At 36.3% G+C, this 17479-nt stretch overlaps 1 protein-coding gene across 1 annotated transcript; it reads right to left on the bottom strand.

The window, feature by feature from the left end:
* Positions 1–5984: 5984 nt before the first annotated feature.
* LOC6648068 lies at positions 5985–6946 on the bottom strand. The gene is made up of 4 exons (XM_002069872.3): positions 6776–6946; positions 6531–6710; positions 6258–6451; positions 5985–6181 (listed from the first exon to the last, which is right to left on the bottom strand). Exons 1-4 carry the CDS (start codon positions 6824–6826, stop codon positions 6121–6123), a joined length of 486 nt encoding a protein of 161 aa, XP_002069908.1. The 5' UTR covers positions 6827–6946; the 3' UTR covers positions 5985–6120.
* Positions 6947–17479: the final 10533 nt, after the last annotated feature.

Below are 17479 nucleotides of genomic sequence, written 5' to 3'. Positions count from 1 at the left end.
TATATATATGTATTTTGGCTGTCCTTTTTCTTGACATTTCCTGCCTCGACTGCGACAGCCACCAAAAAATGAGGGGGTCGCCTCTTTTGGTAAATTGAATTTTGTATTTGGTCATGGACCAGGAGGCGAGTCTCTTTCGTAGATGGTGGTATAGGGGGGTAGAAGGCAGAGGACCCGAACTGATAAGACCAAGAATTGAAATTGTAGATGTGTATGTATGTCTGTGTAACTCGATGTAGGTTTATGATGGCCACTTGTCTGGCAGAATACAATTTTTGGCTCCCTTTTTTTTTATTATTTTATTTATTCATTTATTTGCCGTTCATATTTCTACGCGTGGCCATTGACGAAATGTTGTTCACGAAAATTTACTTTGACATATTTTTCTTTTTTTGCGTCGGGTTTGCCTTGATATCTGTTGAGAGAGCACGTGCGGGTTGAAGGCTTACCACGGCCGGGACGTTGTCTGGGCATAAAATCGAATTAAAAACTCATCTTTGCTCAATTTGCTCTATTTTCAGAGATGTATATTAAAGAGTTTATCCCAAGAACTTTTTCATTCTCTATGTTTATACATACTCTGTAGTTGTAGAATGATAGGGTATATCAGAATCAAGAAAATGTTTATCGCAACGTTTTGTCTGTATCTGATATTAAGCGCCTGGATACTTTAAAGCTTTTATCGATTGGTTTGCAGTTTCTTTAAACTAAATAAACAGCTTTAATTTGTTGTTTTAAAGTTAAAATAAATAATTGTTCTTTTTACATAACTTTTGCTTTCGTATTACATACTTATAATTTATTAATATTATTTTCATAATTTAAAGAGTTATTCTTTAATTCGTTTTTCCCCAGCAAAAAACGCTTTCTATGGGTTATGTGAATTAATTTTATAAATGGAGTTATTTTTTGGGGTAAGAACATGAGGGTATAACATTAAAGATGGAGCTACCCCCCCCCTATACACATGTCTTAATCCCCAAGACTATTCCATTTGTCATCCAGCTTCCGAATTTTGTATTGGTTCGACTGACTGCCTGTTGTGTGTTTATTTTTTGTTGGGTATTTCGTTTTTGGTTTTTTTGTATTTGTTTTTTATTGTTTTACTAGCAGAAAATCTGTTTTATTTGTTTGGGAGTTTTATTGCTGCTACGAGTAATTTAATGTCTATTGCATTTAGGCTAATATTTGAGTTGCTGTTGTTGTTGTTGTTGTTATTGTTTCGCATGGGCTTTTACGAGCTTTTTATTGCCTTTTTATGTATGGGCCAAGCGGTTGGCTTGGCCACTTGGTCAGTTGGCCCAGTTGTTGTTACTTTACTGCTCTAATTTCGAGTGATTAAAGCCACACACACACACGCACACACATGGTCATTGACATTGGTTGTAATTTTAATTAAGTATTTACCTAGCATACTTTTCGGTTGTGTAAATTGCTTTATAACCCACTTACACATACACACACATGAACCGATATCAATCGAGCAAAATGGCTTTAATATGAACCCGTTTTTGGGTTTCGGTTGTGTTTTTTTTTTTTTATGTTGTGCTGGACGAAGAAAGACATTAGCCACACTTGATTGATTTCTTCTTTATGGTTTTGGTTGAACAGCTCATTGGCTTTCTTAATCTCAATGCAGATGAAAGAAAAAAGGGAATTCGGCTTGGAATGCTGCTGGCAAAAGATAATCTTAGTTTCAATTTAGAAGTTGGCAGCTTGTTTACCTAGGCCAACGCAAACCCTTTGAGCAAAGCCAATTTACGATTTTAATCGAGCTATATATACGTTGAGATATGTATGTATGTATGTATGTATGTATGTAAGTGTATCTGGATTGGCATCAAAGCAAAATAGTTGGAGCAGCTGTCAACTGAGCAGGCCAAAAGGTCCAAGAACTAGAGAAGAAGCGGCAGCAGCAGCAGCAGCAGCAGCAGCAGAAGAAGAAGACAGCTAATGTCCAGTGTCTAACCTAATTTGACGCTGACGAGGCGATGGACCGACACGCTAGCCTGTGCATAATGCTTATTGCCGCAATAATTTACAGGCCTTGACTGCGTTGGTTGCTGTTGGACTTTGTCTAGTCCCGTTAGTGCAACTGGTACTGGCCCTGGCTGGGTCTGGTTTGGACTGGTCTGTCTGGGCCGCGCTGCTCTTTCATTTTGCAGCATGCAATTTGCAATCTAGAAAGACAGCAACAACCAAAGGCATCCAGGCAGAGGAAGAAAAGCCAAAGCATATGGCTAGGCAAAGGAAGGCGGGCAGTAGCTACTAAGCACCCATAACTCCCGCCCATTAAAGCAAGTGTTGCGAACAGTGGAGAAAATAAACAACCTGACAGCCCTTTTTGAACTTTGAACAAGTGACAAGGCAGCCAGTCAACCAGTCAGTCAGTCCTCCAGCCAGCTGATAGGCATTTTGCACAGCAAAAAAATTAACGGCAAACTAAATGATGAAGAATATCATTAAAAATAAAATTCAATTAAAAAACAGTTTGTGTTAATAATTGTTTCATCAAATTCACCTCGATATTAAACGACTGATAAAAAATATAAATAAATTTTATTTTCCACTTTCGACGCTTCTTCCATTTCATTCTAAACATAAATTGAACAACGTGTCGTATGAGTGATATTTGCATTAAATTTATTTCTCGTACAATGCTTTGCTGAATTATCATTTAATGAAATATGATTAAGCAACTTTTCTGCAAGTGTAGGTCATATGAAAGTCGTTGAAGGTATTATGCAACAGTCCGTGCTATTTAATAGCGATCTCCCACTCACAAACACAGGCAAACACACACACACACACACTCATATAAAAAGGAGCACTCTCTAAATAGTTAACACTGACATGTCTGTCTCCTTTGTGCGTATTTGTGATATTGTGTGTGTGTGTGTGTGTGTGTGTTTGCTATTATGAATTGTACAATTGTCATCAACGCCAAAGCGGCGATGCTTTTCCGTTCTCTAACTATGCTGAGCTACAGCACAAGCTGACTGGTTGACTGACTGACTGACTTTTTGACTATTTGACTGACTGGCATTCAGTGCACTTTCACTCACACACACAATATAAGGCAGTCGCCTCTCCATTTCCACTGGCTGGTTTCATTTCGTTTGCGTTTGGCTCGACTCATCATGCCGCCGCCCGTCTCTTTGTTTGCCACGACGACGTATGCTGTCTGCAATTGCTCCTCAGTTGTTGTTTGCCCGCATTACCCGCCATTTTTCAACACACACACACACACAGAGAGAGAGATAGAGAGAGAAAGACATACGTGCGCTTGACTTGAAAGCCTGCTCCACTAGCACCACATACATTCTCGCCTAGCTCAGTGGTGCCATTCCGCTCCACTTCATTCCACTCCACCAGCACCTCACCTCCCGAGTATGCTTTTGACTCACTGTGCACTCGTAGTAAATGACTCTTCAACGTTTGTCACATCTATATGCTTGTACGTACGTATGAACGTATTTGTCTCGCAGCACTTTCGAGTGCCAAATATTTTTACATTTGTTTACTGCCATTGTTTTTGTTTCCATTGTTGTTGTTGTTGTTGTTAGTGCTACTGGTGACAAATGTTGTTGTCTGGCTTTGTTTTTGTTATTTCATTCTTTGCAACGAAAAACAAAAAAACCTCCAAAAAAAAAACCTTGTGATAACTTGGCCTGCTCTCACATTTATGGCATTTGCACTAGACCCTAATTAAAGCCACCGAAAAAGGAGTTCCAATCAAGCGAGCAAATATTAAATAAAGTCTAAACAATGTCCATGTGGTTAATTACACTGACCAACACACTCTACCTAAACATCCTCTCAACAGAAAATTACACTCCTAAATGTAAAAGTGAAGAGTTTGATCGCAGATCCATATAAATATAACTAAATTGTAATCTTCTTTTATCTTATTCAGAAATACAGAAATAATCCATCATTCTATGACAAAGAACTTTAGACGTAGACTCCTTTTTCATGTATTTTCCTAGTAGAATCTATTGTCAGACATCATATAGACACACCATTCTATTTCTTAGGTAAATATAAAGGATTTGTGACGACTTGATTTATAAATTGATGCAAACTAAATTCCAATACAATAGTTACAATTACAATCTGAGTTTTTCTATTTTGTTTTAACTATTTAAAGTCTCAGCATTAAGCTACGAAACTTTTTTGCCTTTAGACATATGGAACCTAAGTAAACTGATCTGGATGACCTTAATTAACGTAAATATTTGCACAAGTTAAGGATTATAATGCTTAACAAATACAAAAGAACAATACCACAACATGAGAATCTTTGCCCTACTCAAGTCATTATTCCCAGCTTCTTATTGTTAGCCGAGAAACTAAGGCAGATCCATTTATTTACATATATGTATTATGCTTAAACTATTCAAGCTGTAATTCTACAAATTATTTCCATGCAAGGATTCTAAGAAATCCTCTTTAGTATTCGTTTACTAAACTTACTATCTTTACTTGAATCATTTGAATTAAAATTGCTGTCTAGTGTTATGTGAACCAACAGCAACAACAACAATAACTGAGATCTTTGTTGCTAGTCAAAAAGAGGCACCATGGCCATGGCTGCTTTAACATTAATGCGCTTTTTTGACACATCAAAGCCCAGATATATAGAAGTGCAAAACCACAGCGTGGGATAAATTTGAATCCCACATGTGTGTGTGTGTGTGTACAGAAGGTGGTAGAGTGGTAAAGCGGGGGACGAAGCAAGTGTGTGTGTGTGTCTGTTTTAGTCAGTTGGCATTCATCAACAGTCATGGCAATAGAGTGGCAGCATCATAATTATCATCATCATTGTCGTCGTTATCATCATCATCATCATCTGCAGCAGTTTCCTTCTCATAGTCACAGATTTACATGACTATTTCGACTCGTTCTCTATTCATTTGATTCCCGAGCTTCTGATTGCTTATATTAGTAACTGTCAGAGTGACTCCTCTGTCCGACTCTCTTTCTCTCTCTCTCTCTTCTGCTCCTGCGTTTATCTGTCTGTCAATCTATCTCTCCATTTGATTGCCATCACATCACGCAAATCTTTTATGCTTATGAATATGCACATTGCACAATAGTGAAATTTCCCCGCACGGTACCCACTTTCAAAACTCCTCCAGGGTTTGTCACTGGGAACTGATTGAAGTGGCTGTCTTTTTGTCGCCAGGATATTTCCTCCCTTATACATACATTCTGGATACATTGTAACTCTGTGTGTGTGTGTGTATATTATATCCGCTTGCCTGCGGTTGCAATATATGCTGTCATTTTGATTAAAATACCAAACAATTACAATATCCATAAGGAGTCGCATTCAACTTTCTGAATTGGTATTGATTTGGCTCTCTCTCTCTCTCTCTCTCTCTTTGTCTCAGTGGACAAGTGTACATGTCTTTCCCTGGTCTCTAGTCTATTAAGAATTATTTTCAGCTATTAACACGCAAAGGTCGCCAAAAATAATATTGATTACTGCCGTTGGCCAGACATCACCCCACCTCCAAATCAACAAAACAGAAATATGTCCATAATAATAACAATAATATTCAGAACAAATAACAAATATTGCTTTTACACTGGCCAACAAATGGGTGTTTCATATACTTGGGTACAATAAAAAGACCAACAAAAATCAAAGCCAAAAAATATTTCAAATTCAATCTGAGATTTTATTAGCTAAAACTTGGATTCATGTTAAAATCTTCTTAAAGAAATGATTCTTTACTTTTAGAATTTGTTGTTTAGTGTTAATTATATGTGTATATAAATATATACGTCAGATAAGGCATAGATAAAAGACAATTATATATTGAAGTACATTAATTATAAGCACAAAACTATTTCAGCTTCAGCAATGACTTCTATGGCATTAAATTGATTAAATTAGATTTTTATTGTAAAATGTTTGGAATGGAAATGCCAAGAATTTTATTTGATAAATCAAATGTTTGCAAGACAAAACTCAATACAGAGACAGACAAAGATTTGACCTGAATTAATTGCATTTTTGCAAATATACCAAAATACAATTACAATATACATGTATTATAAAATATGAAGTGGAATGTGAGAAGGAATTTTAATTGGAATCCGTAATCCGTTCTACATAAAAGATTCCTGCTCAGCATTAGACCTTGAGTATTTAGAAGGTTTGAGATATCTCCTAAAAATGCAATGCAAATCGATTAGTTAATTAAGTCAAATGAAACTTCTTTCGCACGCAACTCCTCAATAAATACCATTCGCTGTTGGGCATGTATATGTTGCACAAGCAGGCATTCAGCAAATGCAACAAGCCAGCCACCAACCCACAAGCGCCCGACACATAGAACATGTACGCAAACTCATTTCCGCAATGATCAATCATGGCCACGAGCAAAACTAGTGCGGTGATTAGGCAAACAATGCCGCTGGCGAAATTAAATGCTAGCGCCTGTAAGTAAACAAACGTTCCATCACAACATTGTACTACACAAGAGGCACACGAGAGGAGAGCGAGCACTACTACGCACAATTGGATCGAGTCCCACAGTGTTGCAGCACAATCGAAAGATGGCCAAGACCAGCGACTGGATTGTTATGCCCGGTAAAAAGTATATGTACAGCCAAACCGATATCCCATATTCGCCGCCCAGGACACAATGCGAGGACAACAATAGGATGAGAAAGACCAAACCAATGATTTCTAAAATCTGCAAACAAGTAGGAATTGTGTTGAAAATTTCAACTCAACTGAACTGAAAGGAGATGCATTTACCGCCGTTACAATCAGCAGTAAACAATTCACAATGCGAATGGGAAAACCCATGTTGATGGTCCAACCATAAACCAAAACCCGAAAACAATGCGAAAGAGAAAAATACTGAAATTTTGTGTTGTTAATTTTACAAGTTGACACTATAAACAAATTTAGATGCCAGTTATCTTAGAGTTAAAAGCAAGGGCAGAACAGCTTTTACAAAAGGCACATAGCAACGACTTGTTGGTACTTACTATAAAGTTGGGAAAAACTGCAAAAAAATAACAAATATTTTAGATAACAATGGTTGCCTATAATTCAAGCTACAAGATCGACTCTGAGTTCGGGAAAAACTACTAAAATAATGATTTGACGGTGGCACAATTTTAGATGCAGCAATGTGAAATCCTTAACTCGCTTGTGGACAATTTAAATATACTCTTTACTTACTTAGTAATGGGTATGACAAAAAGGTTCAAACGATTTTATTACCTTTTTTTTTGTGTTAACCTTGATAGGAGGCACGCACTGGTCTTTTGTGCTTATTTTTCTTCCTTTTTTCTGTTTTGGTTTCTGTTGTTTTCTGTATATTTCTTGTTTTTGTTTTGCTAATTTCATTACTTTGAGAATGCGGCGATGATTTCATGCAATTTAAAGTCACATTTTTCAGTGGCAAAGCATTTAGCATACCCTCGCAATTGTAGTTCAACCCACAAAATGTGGTCTACAATGTCTCGAAACCGTACGTACATAGGCAGCCGACTACTCCCCCGACTACTGGGGCTTTTATAATAATTGCCTGTTGACACGGGATAGCTAAGAGGCTAGAGCGAGTGCTAGTAGCAATGGAAATGAAAATGCTAACGTTTTATGGGCGCTGATAAATGAAATTTCCAAAATGAAAGTGTGTAAACGAAACAAAGCAAAAATGAAATAACAAAAGGAGTAAAACAAAAACAAACTTTCCTAACCCCTAAAAAAACCCTAGCTACCTTTAAATATATATATAAATGTATATATATAGTTATATACAGAGAGGTAGAGTAAGAGATTGTGTAAGGGTATGCCATTTTCGTACTCTCTCGCTCTTTTACTTTGGTTCTAACGGTTTTTCTTTTCTAGGTTGTAGCGAGTTTTTTGTGTGTATTCAGTCTGTATGGGCAAGCACTTTCATTCATTAAAAAGTTGTTCGCTTTTAGTTTGATGTTTGATTTTTATTTCATCTTTTTGCATAATTTTTTTTACTTTTTCTTTATAAATGAAACTGCATACTAGCATGCATATATACATATATATATATGGGCTATAGCTAGAGAGGAGAATGAGAAGCAGCACATGACAGCCTTCTTATCGATAAAATTTATGAGCAATTTTCTAGAAGACAACTTTTGCTAAAAAGTCTTAAAAACATAAACTCCCTTGAGCAGTAGTAAACATGAAACAAGAGCAGAGCCGACAAGAGCAAAATGGAAAAAAGAATAGGAAAAGAAAAAAGAAATTTGCTCCAGAGTGACGAAGAAGATGAAGAAAAAACGAACAGCGGAAATGTAGGCTATGATTTGCTTACTTGCCAACTGAAATCACTTGATACTTTGAGCAGGGCATTAGGGACAGTGAGAGGGAGGAAATGCAATAAGCAAAAACTACAGTTTGCACCATGCTCAATGACAAGGCCGCCAAGATGGGGAGCGGAGATGGTGGAGATGGAATTGTGGTAGGATGGGTCAGAAAGGGTCTTCTCTGCTTGCTGTGTTAAAAGAGGCAACGAACATAAATCAAATGCATGTAAAATTTTGTACTTTCCGCATACATATCCTGAATCCTGTGCAAGTGCATTGGAGGAGTGTGCGTTGTGTTTTGTGCACATCCGTTAACTTTGTCATTTTTGCTCATTTCCTTCCGGTATGGCATATATATACAAATGTATATACAGGAGCTGGGCTGGGCTGAGTGGGCGTTGGGCTGCCAATGGGTTGCGATTTGAAGTTGGGGGCCTGAGCTAGGGCTTGGGCTCGAGTAAGAATAGTGCAAACGAAATAATTCCCAGCAGTGCGCCACTGAGAGCCAACTGACAAGCCGTAAGAAAGCAAACACAACAACAGCAGCAGCAGCAGCAGGAGCTGCAGCAGAAGGACAAAAGTACAACTAAAAGTCGAAACAAAAGCAATGCGGAAAGCGGCAATAAGTTGAGGGCATAACTTTTTCTTACCCTCTTTCTGAACACAAACATACACACACACACACACACTCACTCGAATATTCACTACCCAATATATACCACTAATACAAATGCAGCAAATGGCATTTTGCATGAAATTAGTAAGAAGCTTGAACAAAAGCCGTGGCTCTGGAATTTAATTATTTTCCAGTTGAGTCGAAGCAACTGAACTCAACTACTACTACTACTACTTGGCCACAATGGTCTTATTTTTTGCACATTACATACCCCATACACACTTGCATACAATATGCACATGCTTATGAGTGCATGTGTGTGTGTGTGTGTGTATGCGTTTGTTTGGCCTTATAATAGTGTTGCCAATCCACCAGCTTGGAAACTTTCTTCTTGGGAAAAACATGTGCCAGAATGGTAAAGTTGCTGCAATTTCTGTGACATTTGCTGCCACATTGCGTATTACTTTTGCTCTGCAGCCAAACAATTTATTTATTTAAGCGTTCGAAGTTATTTTTTTTTCTCCCATTCAACAACACCCCACCGATTCTGCCAGGGTGACAAATAAAGTATCAACCATGGAATTTGTCAAATTAAGGATTTCATTTAACGTTAAACTGTTTTTTAACATTACACGAAATTGCCATCATAATATTGCTTACATGACGCTTTTCAAACTCTGGCAATAATTTGTGGTTTCTACATTGAGAATGTGCAAAAAATTAACGAAGTTAAGGAAATCGGAAGTCTATTTTATAGTATACTTATTGGGGCAAGATTGAAAGTGGCTTAAAAATTACAAGTTTTGAATGATAAACAAATTCCCACGTAACCAAGGACATTAAATAGTTAAGACACAAGGCGTATACATGATATGTTTAAGAATTATTTCGTCTAGGGTACTGCTTGAAGTGAATAATCTTATTTTCTGGCCTTGTTGTTAAGTCAAAGGCATATACTTTCCGCGGTTGATAATATGACCCCATCTTGCGTAGCCTCCAATGTATGTACACAAAAATAAACACACACACACAAATGCAGTTCAAAGTCAACGACACATTGCATTAATTAGCACGCTTTGTTGAACTTTTTCAAAAACCAATTAATTCTACAAAGCCGCACAAACTCACACACAGACACACATATGCTTATTACTTGACAAAAACAACGACAACAAAAAAATGGGAAGAAAAAACGGCCTGGCGGTATGCCTTTGAGCTCAAAGTTCGTTACCTACACACACACACACTCACAGACACACACATGCTAATACTTTATATGTATCCTACAATATAAAAATTAATGACAAAAATATGACCGCTCATAACTTTGTCGTGGAGCAAAATAAAAAATTAAAAAAAAAAAAACTTGGCAAATAACATTATTAACGTTAAATTAAACTTTGAAAATTTGTTTACCTACGTAGGCATTAAGCAACTTACATAGAAAAAATTATGCTCACAGCGCAATTAGGCTCGCCGAAGCTATTATACCCTAACTTGAGAATACAAATAAATGATGCCAGAGATCTTTGTTAGTCGATTTAATATCTCAAGGGCAAACTCGGCCTTCCGCTAATCTGTTATAAAGCAATTTGGACTCTAACACTTTATCGAAATAAAATTATTTTTCACACGAAATATTGAAATATTTCTTTTGCTAGTAGAAATTGCTTAAGAATACTGTCAGTCCCTGATATATAAGGGTATACCCAATAAAAAGTTAGACCATGCATTAATCTAGATACATACATGTATGTTCATACACACATATATATTCTATGCTGTTGATATATATATATTAAAAAGGAAGCGGAAGTAAAAGCTCTTGTTTATGTTTACCGTAATTTGTGGCGCTCTCAAAACATAATCAAAGCCTTCAAATAAGCCACGACAAGGCGAGACAGAGAGTTAGAGAGTTGGCAAATGCCACTATAGATTAGGTGGATGGAGGGGCGGAGGGGGGACCGGTGATGACGGCAAATGCAATGCTATTTTTCTCTCTCCTTCTTTCGTTCTCTCTGATTCTCTGTCTCAGTTGTATTTGTCAAAGTTGCAAACGTATGCGTGACACGTAGTAAATTAAATGTGAAACTCTATGTAGTTTCTGTAGCAAGTTTTTCTGCATGTGTGTATGCATATATATATATACATATGTGTGTGTGTGTGTGTTCAGAGTGACTACAAAGAAACGTTTCATTTCGTCCCCGTCTCGAGAACCAGCTATAAATCATCAAAGTTCAACGTTTGCCCGTTTTGTAACAAATGTGTGTGAGTGTTTGTACCCAAATGTGTTTGCTTAGCAATTTCCTTTTATTTATTTAAAGTTGTCTAGCAAACATTGCGCTTGTTTTCCTCTCACTCTCTATTTTGCTCACACACACACTTTATCTCCTTCCTACACTCACACTGTTGACATTAAGTTTACTGCCAAAAGTTTTCACAAGTAATCTTTTAATTAAGTGCCAGAGTTATCCAAAAAGTAAAAGAACCTACGAAAATTATGAAAAGCAACAGGAGGGATAAAGATAGAGATAGCATAAGTGAGAGGGAGAGATATAGAGGAAGCCTAGAATGTTAAACGGCCACAAAACAGCAAGCACAAACAAAAACACGACACAAAAAACCAAAAAAAAAAAAAAGAAGAGAAGAAAATTAATTTGATTAATGGAAAAATGTTGTGCTCAATTAGTAAAACCAGCACCCAAAAAGGAACACAAATGATTCTCTCAAATAAACAAACAGCATTAATGGTTGCCTGCCAAGATGGAACTGTTGCTGCGAAATGTTGCAAGTGAACAGGAAGAAGCAGAGTCAGCATGTTAAATAAATAATAAAAATAACAACTAATTGCACCACAAAACCAACCGACAAACACGAAAATTGCCAATGAAAAGGCGAAACAACACAAAAACACAAAACGGAAACAGAAACACTAAGTAAGCAGGAGCGAATAAGGAAATACCAAAAGAGAAAGGGAGAAAGATAGAGAGAAAAAGAGAGAGCGAAAGGAAAGCTGAAAATATTTTACAACTAATAAAAACATTGCGGCACACGGTAAATCAACCGTAAAACTGTTAAACAGAAACGGAAACGAAAAAATAAATACATAAAAACTACCATTGAGTTTCAAAATACTTTCGACTGTTTGGCAGGACTTTAATACTCTTTTACTTTTCATTTTTAACATTGCAAATAAAATTTGACATACTATAAATCTTTGCAAAGTTATGACAATATCAGTTAGAAAATTTATATTTATCGAAAACTCGAAAATGCAAATACAATCTCTTTTATGAAAGGTAAATCAATAAACCGATCAATTAAGAATGTGTATATATTACTTTACTTAGCTTCTCTGTGTACCCTTTTATTTTTGCTAGTGTATCACAACAACCACAACTAGCCGAAGGTGAGAGAAATTCAGCAAAAAAAAAAAAATGTTAGTTAGGTATTCTTCAACAACAGAGAGATTGCAAAAAAAAAAGAGAAAAAGAGAGCGAGAGAGAGACAGAAATGAAAGGAAATTTCGCCTTGGGGGAGTGAATGAAATGCTTGTAATTGCAGCTGACATTTAACATTAGTTTTTCCTTCCTCTTTCTCGTACTACGCCTCCTCCTCCGCCGTATACACTTACTGACATTTTGGTCAGAGAGGAAATTCTTTGAATTCAAACTGCTCGAGGAGCTTAAATTGTAATGAAATGAAATTATATTGTTGCCAGTTATTTTTAGAGATTATTCAGAACTTCAACAAAATATTGTAAACTCATTTATGATGTAATTAAAACAAGCGAATAGATCATTCACGAATATATCATATTCCATTTAACAAGAACTATTTACGTATGGAAAATTTCTTTAATCAAGCTCAAAGTACTTGTAACTAAGATTAGAAACTTAATTTGTATCTTAATTCGAAGAATGATATATTAAATGAGCACAATTTAATTCAAATTCCAAATGTAAACGAGAAATTTCATACTTGAAATGATTAGAGACTTTCATTTAAATTATTAATTGATTGTTTTACTTTAAAAATCGATTTATTTTTAATATATAATATATTTTCAAGCTATGGACTTTAATTGATTCATTTTTCAACCGCCTTTTGAAGTATGTAGAAACCAAATTCCCAAATTTTATCAAATTGCTTTTGTATACGCCCACACTCAAACACAGTCAGCCCCTCAGCCCCAGCACCAGGACTGTCATATTGATTGATTGATGAATTGTTGTCTAAGTGCTTTTTCAAAAAATATTTGCATAGATTAAACTAATTGCTGGACAAATGAGAAGCAAGAATTTCTCAAGTGTCGCATGCAGAAATGTTGAGAGGAAAATTTCTATCAATATGGAAACTTAAGTAAAACTAAAAAGTGCATTTGAGCTGGACAAATATTTACCTCAAGACTTTATCCATCATACAATATTGAATATGGAATGCATACTTTAAGAATTTTCTCGTTTATCTGTGTGTGTGTGTGTGTTTGTGTTTGTGTGTTTTAGTGTAACACAATGGCAAAGAAAACAACAAAAGAAGCGACAATAGGAAATTTGACAGGACAGGATAGGTCAGGACATCAAAAGCCGGACGGAAGACAACATGACAATCATAATTAAGTTTTAAAATAAACGTTTTCAATTAGTCGGAACAATGAAGAAAAGGCAAATGGCATGTAGATTACTTTGCAAACCATTCCCACTCTCCAGACCGAGGAACTTGAACTTTGAGAGAGGCAAACCCTTTTGGACTGTAAAAACTTGGTCAAAGTTCAGAAGATAATCGGGCATGGGCCAAAATGACACCACAACAGCTGCGTCTAATTAAAACTAAAAATCTTTGCAATGGTGAACACGAGTGGAGAGGACCAAAGGGATCTAGCCACTTTGGCAAGATAAAGGACACTTTTGGCAATTTACGAGTAACTCGTATGAACACACACTCGCACACACACACACACACACTCTCACACATTGCTCTTTTTTGCTTTCTTGGCCCAATTTTCTGGCCATGAATAATGGCAAACGTCCAAAAGATGTCCCAAAAGATGTTTGCCAAGCTAGTTTAGCCATCAATTGGCTTCTTTCAAGCAAACTGCTTGTCTCTGTTCTCTCTTTTTGTTTTGGTTAGTTAGTATGTTGCATTTTGTTAGCCTATTTTGTGGATGGCTAATTGAGTTAATTGCTTTGAGATTAGAATTGAAATTTCAAATCGAAAAAGCGGCAGTTATTTGAATTGGATATCTCTTTAGATGTCTCTCTAATGGTTCATTATTCAATTAGTAAATACAAATTTGTGTTTTTTGAGAAACAAACATATCAGCGCATTAAATGATATTTCGCTTGTAAAGTGACAAGCCAGACATTGACATGAATTTACACTTTGTCCATGATGTCCGTGTGTTGTCTCTGTCTCTTTTCCATTTAGTGTGTGTCTGGCAAACAGACAGATATTTCATTTACGTCCATGTCAAAATTTCATCCCCCACACAACGCTTCTTGCCCCTCATGTGTGTGTGAAAAGTATGACATGAACCCGAAATGCATTTCATTTTTGGTCAATCAATACATTAAGAGCTATTATTTCAATATACACCAATTATTTATTATATGTAAAATTTAATTACCTGTTCGGACAGTGAGCTGATATTTGGGCTTGTCTTCACTTCACTTCACTTCACTCCTGATGTCAATGGCAATCTAGAAATAAAATAACCAAATATTTATAAATTTGACATGACTAAATCAATTTTATTGTGTAAGATTTTGCCAAAGGTCACTCACTTTTTATTGAGTTTAAAAACTAATCAACTAATTTGATATATAATATCCATGTCTTTAGGTTTATAATTCGGTTAAAGGGTATGAAAATGCTTCAATAAATATATTCTTACACTGCATACGTCAAGCAGTATAATTTGCAATTCAATTGCAGTGTCAAACCGCCGACGACCGCACCAAAAAAATAAAATAAAAGAAAAGCCTTACAAAAAAATTATTTTAGAGTGAGGGCAGACCGCATCCGCAATCATAAAAAAATTAATTTCAATTTTATTGCATAAAAAACGGAGAACTGCAATATAGCAGGCGAGTGGTGGAAAACAGGGATAAAAGGAGAATACTGAACATGAGTTGGAGGAACAAAGGGAGACCGCGGTTAAGTTAAAATAAAACATCACTGGAAAACGGCAAACTGCAAATAGCAAACGGCAAACAGCAAACAGCAATCCCGGGACCAGGATACGAAAACTCAGCGAGCCACAAATGAGTAGAACAAAACTTCTGGTTAAGGGGTCGAGATTAAAATATTCAAAACTGAATGCCAAGTGGTGGGCCCGTTCGGTGCGGGGGGGTTCGGGTGTTGGACGAATGTAAAGGGGTTACGGGTGGAACTTTCACATTCAAGGGGTTTATATTCTCTGGCATCACCAAAAATTTGTATGAAAATGCAAAAGCGTTTTTAGGGTTTACCTCACTTTATCCCACGCCAGGACGCACCCCCGCACTCCCCACTGCACCACCACCCCTTTTATGCACCAGGTAAGCTGCAGCACAACTCTGCTGAGCGATATTAATGTGAATGGTGGCAAGCAAAAAGCTAAACTGGCAGCAAAATCATGAATTGCGGTTCAAGCATTAAATTATGAATGTTTCTTTGCCTCGACCCCGACCTGGTTTGGAAAACATTTATCATCCATCCATCCCGTCCTGGCCGAGATTCGTCTGATTAAAAGCAAGAATTCTCCTTTGCTCTTGGCAGGAGGAGCATCCTCATTCATAATATCAGATTGTACAGCACTTTATGCACTGCTGTTGCTCATTTTCTCTACATTCTCTCAGCGAAATCTAAAGTTTTTCTATGTACGCAATTTGCTTGCAAAATATTGTAAAGCAATTTATGTTAACATTCTTTTTGCTAACGAATGTGGCTTTGGCTTTCGTGTCAGTTGAATGGCAATGTTTTGAGAGCGCTTATTGAACAGAACGTGGATACATACACACATATATCCTGTATATATATGCATAAATGGGAAAAGAAGACGAAGGTATTATAATTGCCGCAACTTGTGAACAACACGCAAACTTATTAATTTTAAGCTTAATAACTCTCAAAAATTGTGTGCTTAGTACCTACAGAGCACAAAGCAGCAGCAAAAATTATAGCAATTAGCGAGCTCAACTAGCTGGGATGCAAATGAACATAAAATAAATAGCACTCCATTTCCAAATTGCATACATAGTCAAGGCAACGACATAAGATAAAAAATTGAGTGGTGAATGAACTTATTTAAAGGAATTAAGTGTAATTATTTCAACCATAAATCAGATAAAACAAAAAATTCCATTATTTTATCTTCAGTTTGGGTTAAAACTATCAAATTTCCGAGTCTCTGTAGGTGTCCTCTTAGAGAAGAGCACGCAAAAAAGTATGCTATGTTTTATTTGAAAGAAAAAGCAAAACTCAGTTCAGTTCATAAATAAGGTAAGAAGATATCCCAAAATAATGTTCCAAAGATGTAAAACCTACTTAAATGTAAAAATGAAATGCATTAAATTAATAGAATGTGTGAAGTGTATACGAGATATTAATTTTCAACATTTTGATTGATTTATTGACTTTTCATTCCACCATGTCAGTTTATTACCCATGACACATTAAAGCCAACTCATTATGTGCGATGTGTATAAACACACATACACACACAGATGCCTCTGCCCACTTCGCTCTCCTTGCCACGAGTTGCTTAAAAAGCAGAAAAAATGCTTCATTTCATTTTCGTTGTTGTTTTTTATATATACATATACATACATACATATATATGTATGTACATATTTTTCTTTTCGTTGCTTTAACCGAAAATATATGCATATATTTGTATATATTTTTGGCATTTAATTAAGCCACTAGACAGAATATAATTTGTGCAATTTATGCGCTACGCTAATTTGCATAATGCAGCCGCCATACAAATCACAAATCAAATGTTTATTATTAATGCATATACGATATACATATGTACATAGACATAGACATACAAATAAATATGTATGCATAGTGTACATATCATTTTCCATTTTCTATAACAACTAAAATACAATGTTCTATTGCCCCGGCTCGACATTCATGCTTATGAATTATGGCAAAACAACTCAATCAAAATGCAAACTGACAGGAAACAGGCTAAAAAATATAGAGGAAGAAGTCTGAATGAACGAATGGCGAATGGTGGCGTGGGAGAAATTGGAGCTTAGTGGCGGTTATGGGGTGATTTAGTGGATAGGAGTGAGCTAAACAAATGAATTAGCCATATCTATGCTTATGAGTGGGTGAGTGACGGCGTGATAACGCGTTATTACACTATAAAATCATTAATATGGCGGCTCAAATGGCGGAAATATGTAAATGCATGCCAGCCTGCTGCCAGCCAGTGAAAGATGCCAAATAGAACTGTTTGTCACGCGAGAATCGCGACATTAGCCATGTCCCCCCAATCCCTCCACCACTTTTTTGGCTCTGACAATGACTTCTACAGCTACCCCATCACAT

This window comes from Drosophila willistoni, chromosome 3R, assembly GCF_018902025.1.
Source record: "Drosophila willistoni isolate 14030-0811.24 chromosome 3R, UCI_dwil_1.1, whole genome shotgun sequence".
NCBI lineage: Eukaryota > Metazoa > Arthropoda > Insecta > Diptera > Drosophilidae > Drosophila > Drosophila willistoni.
This window is presented reverse-complemented; position numbering and strand designations above follow the sequence as displayed.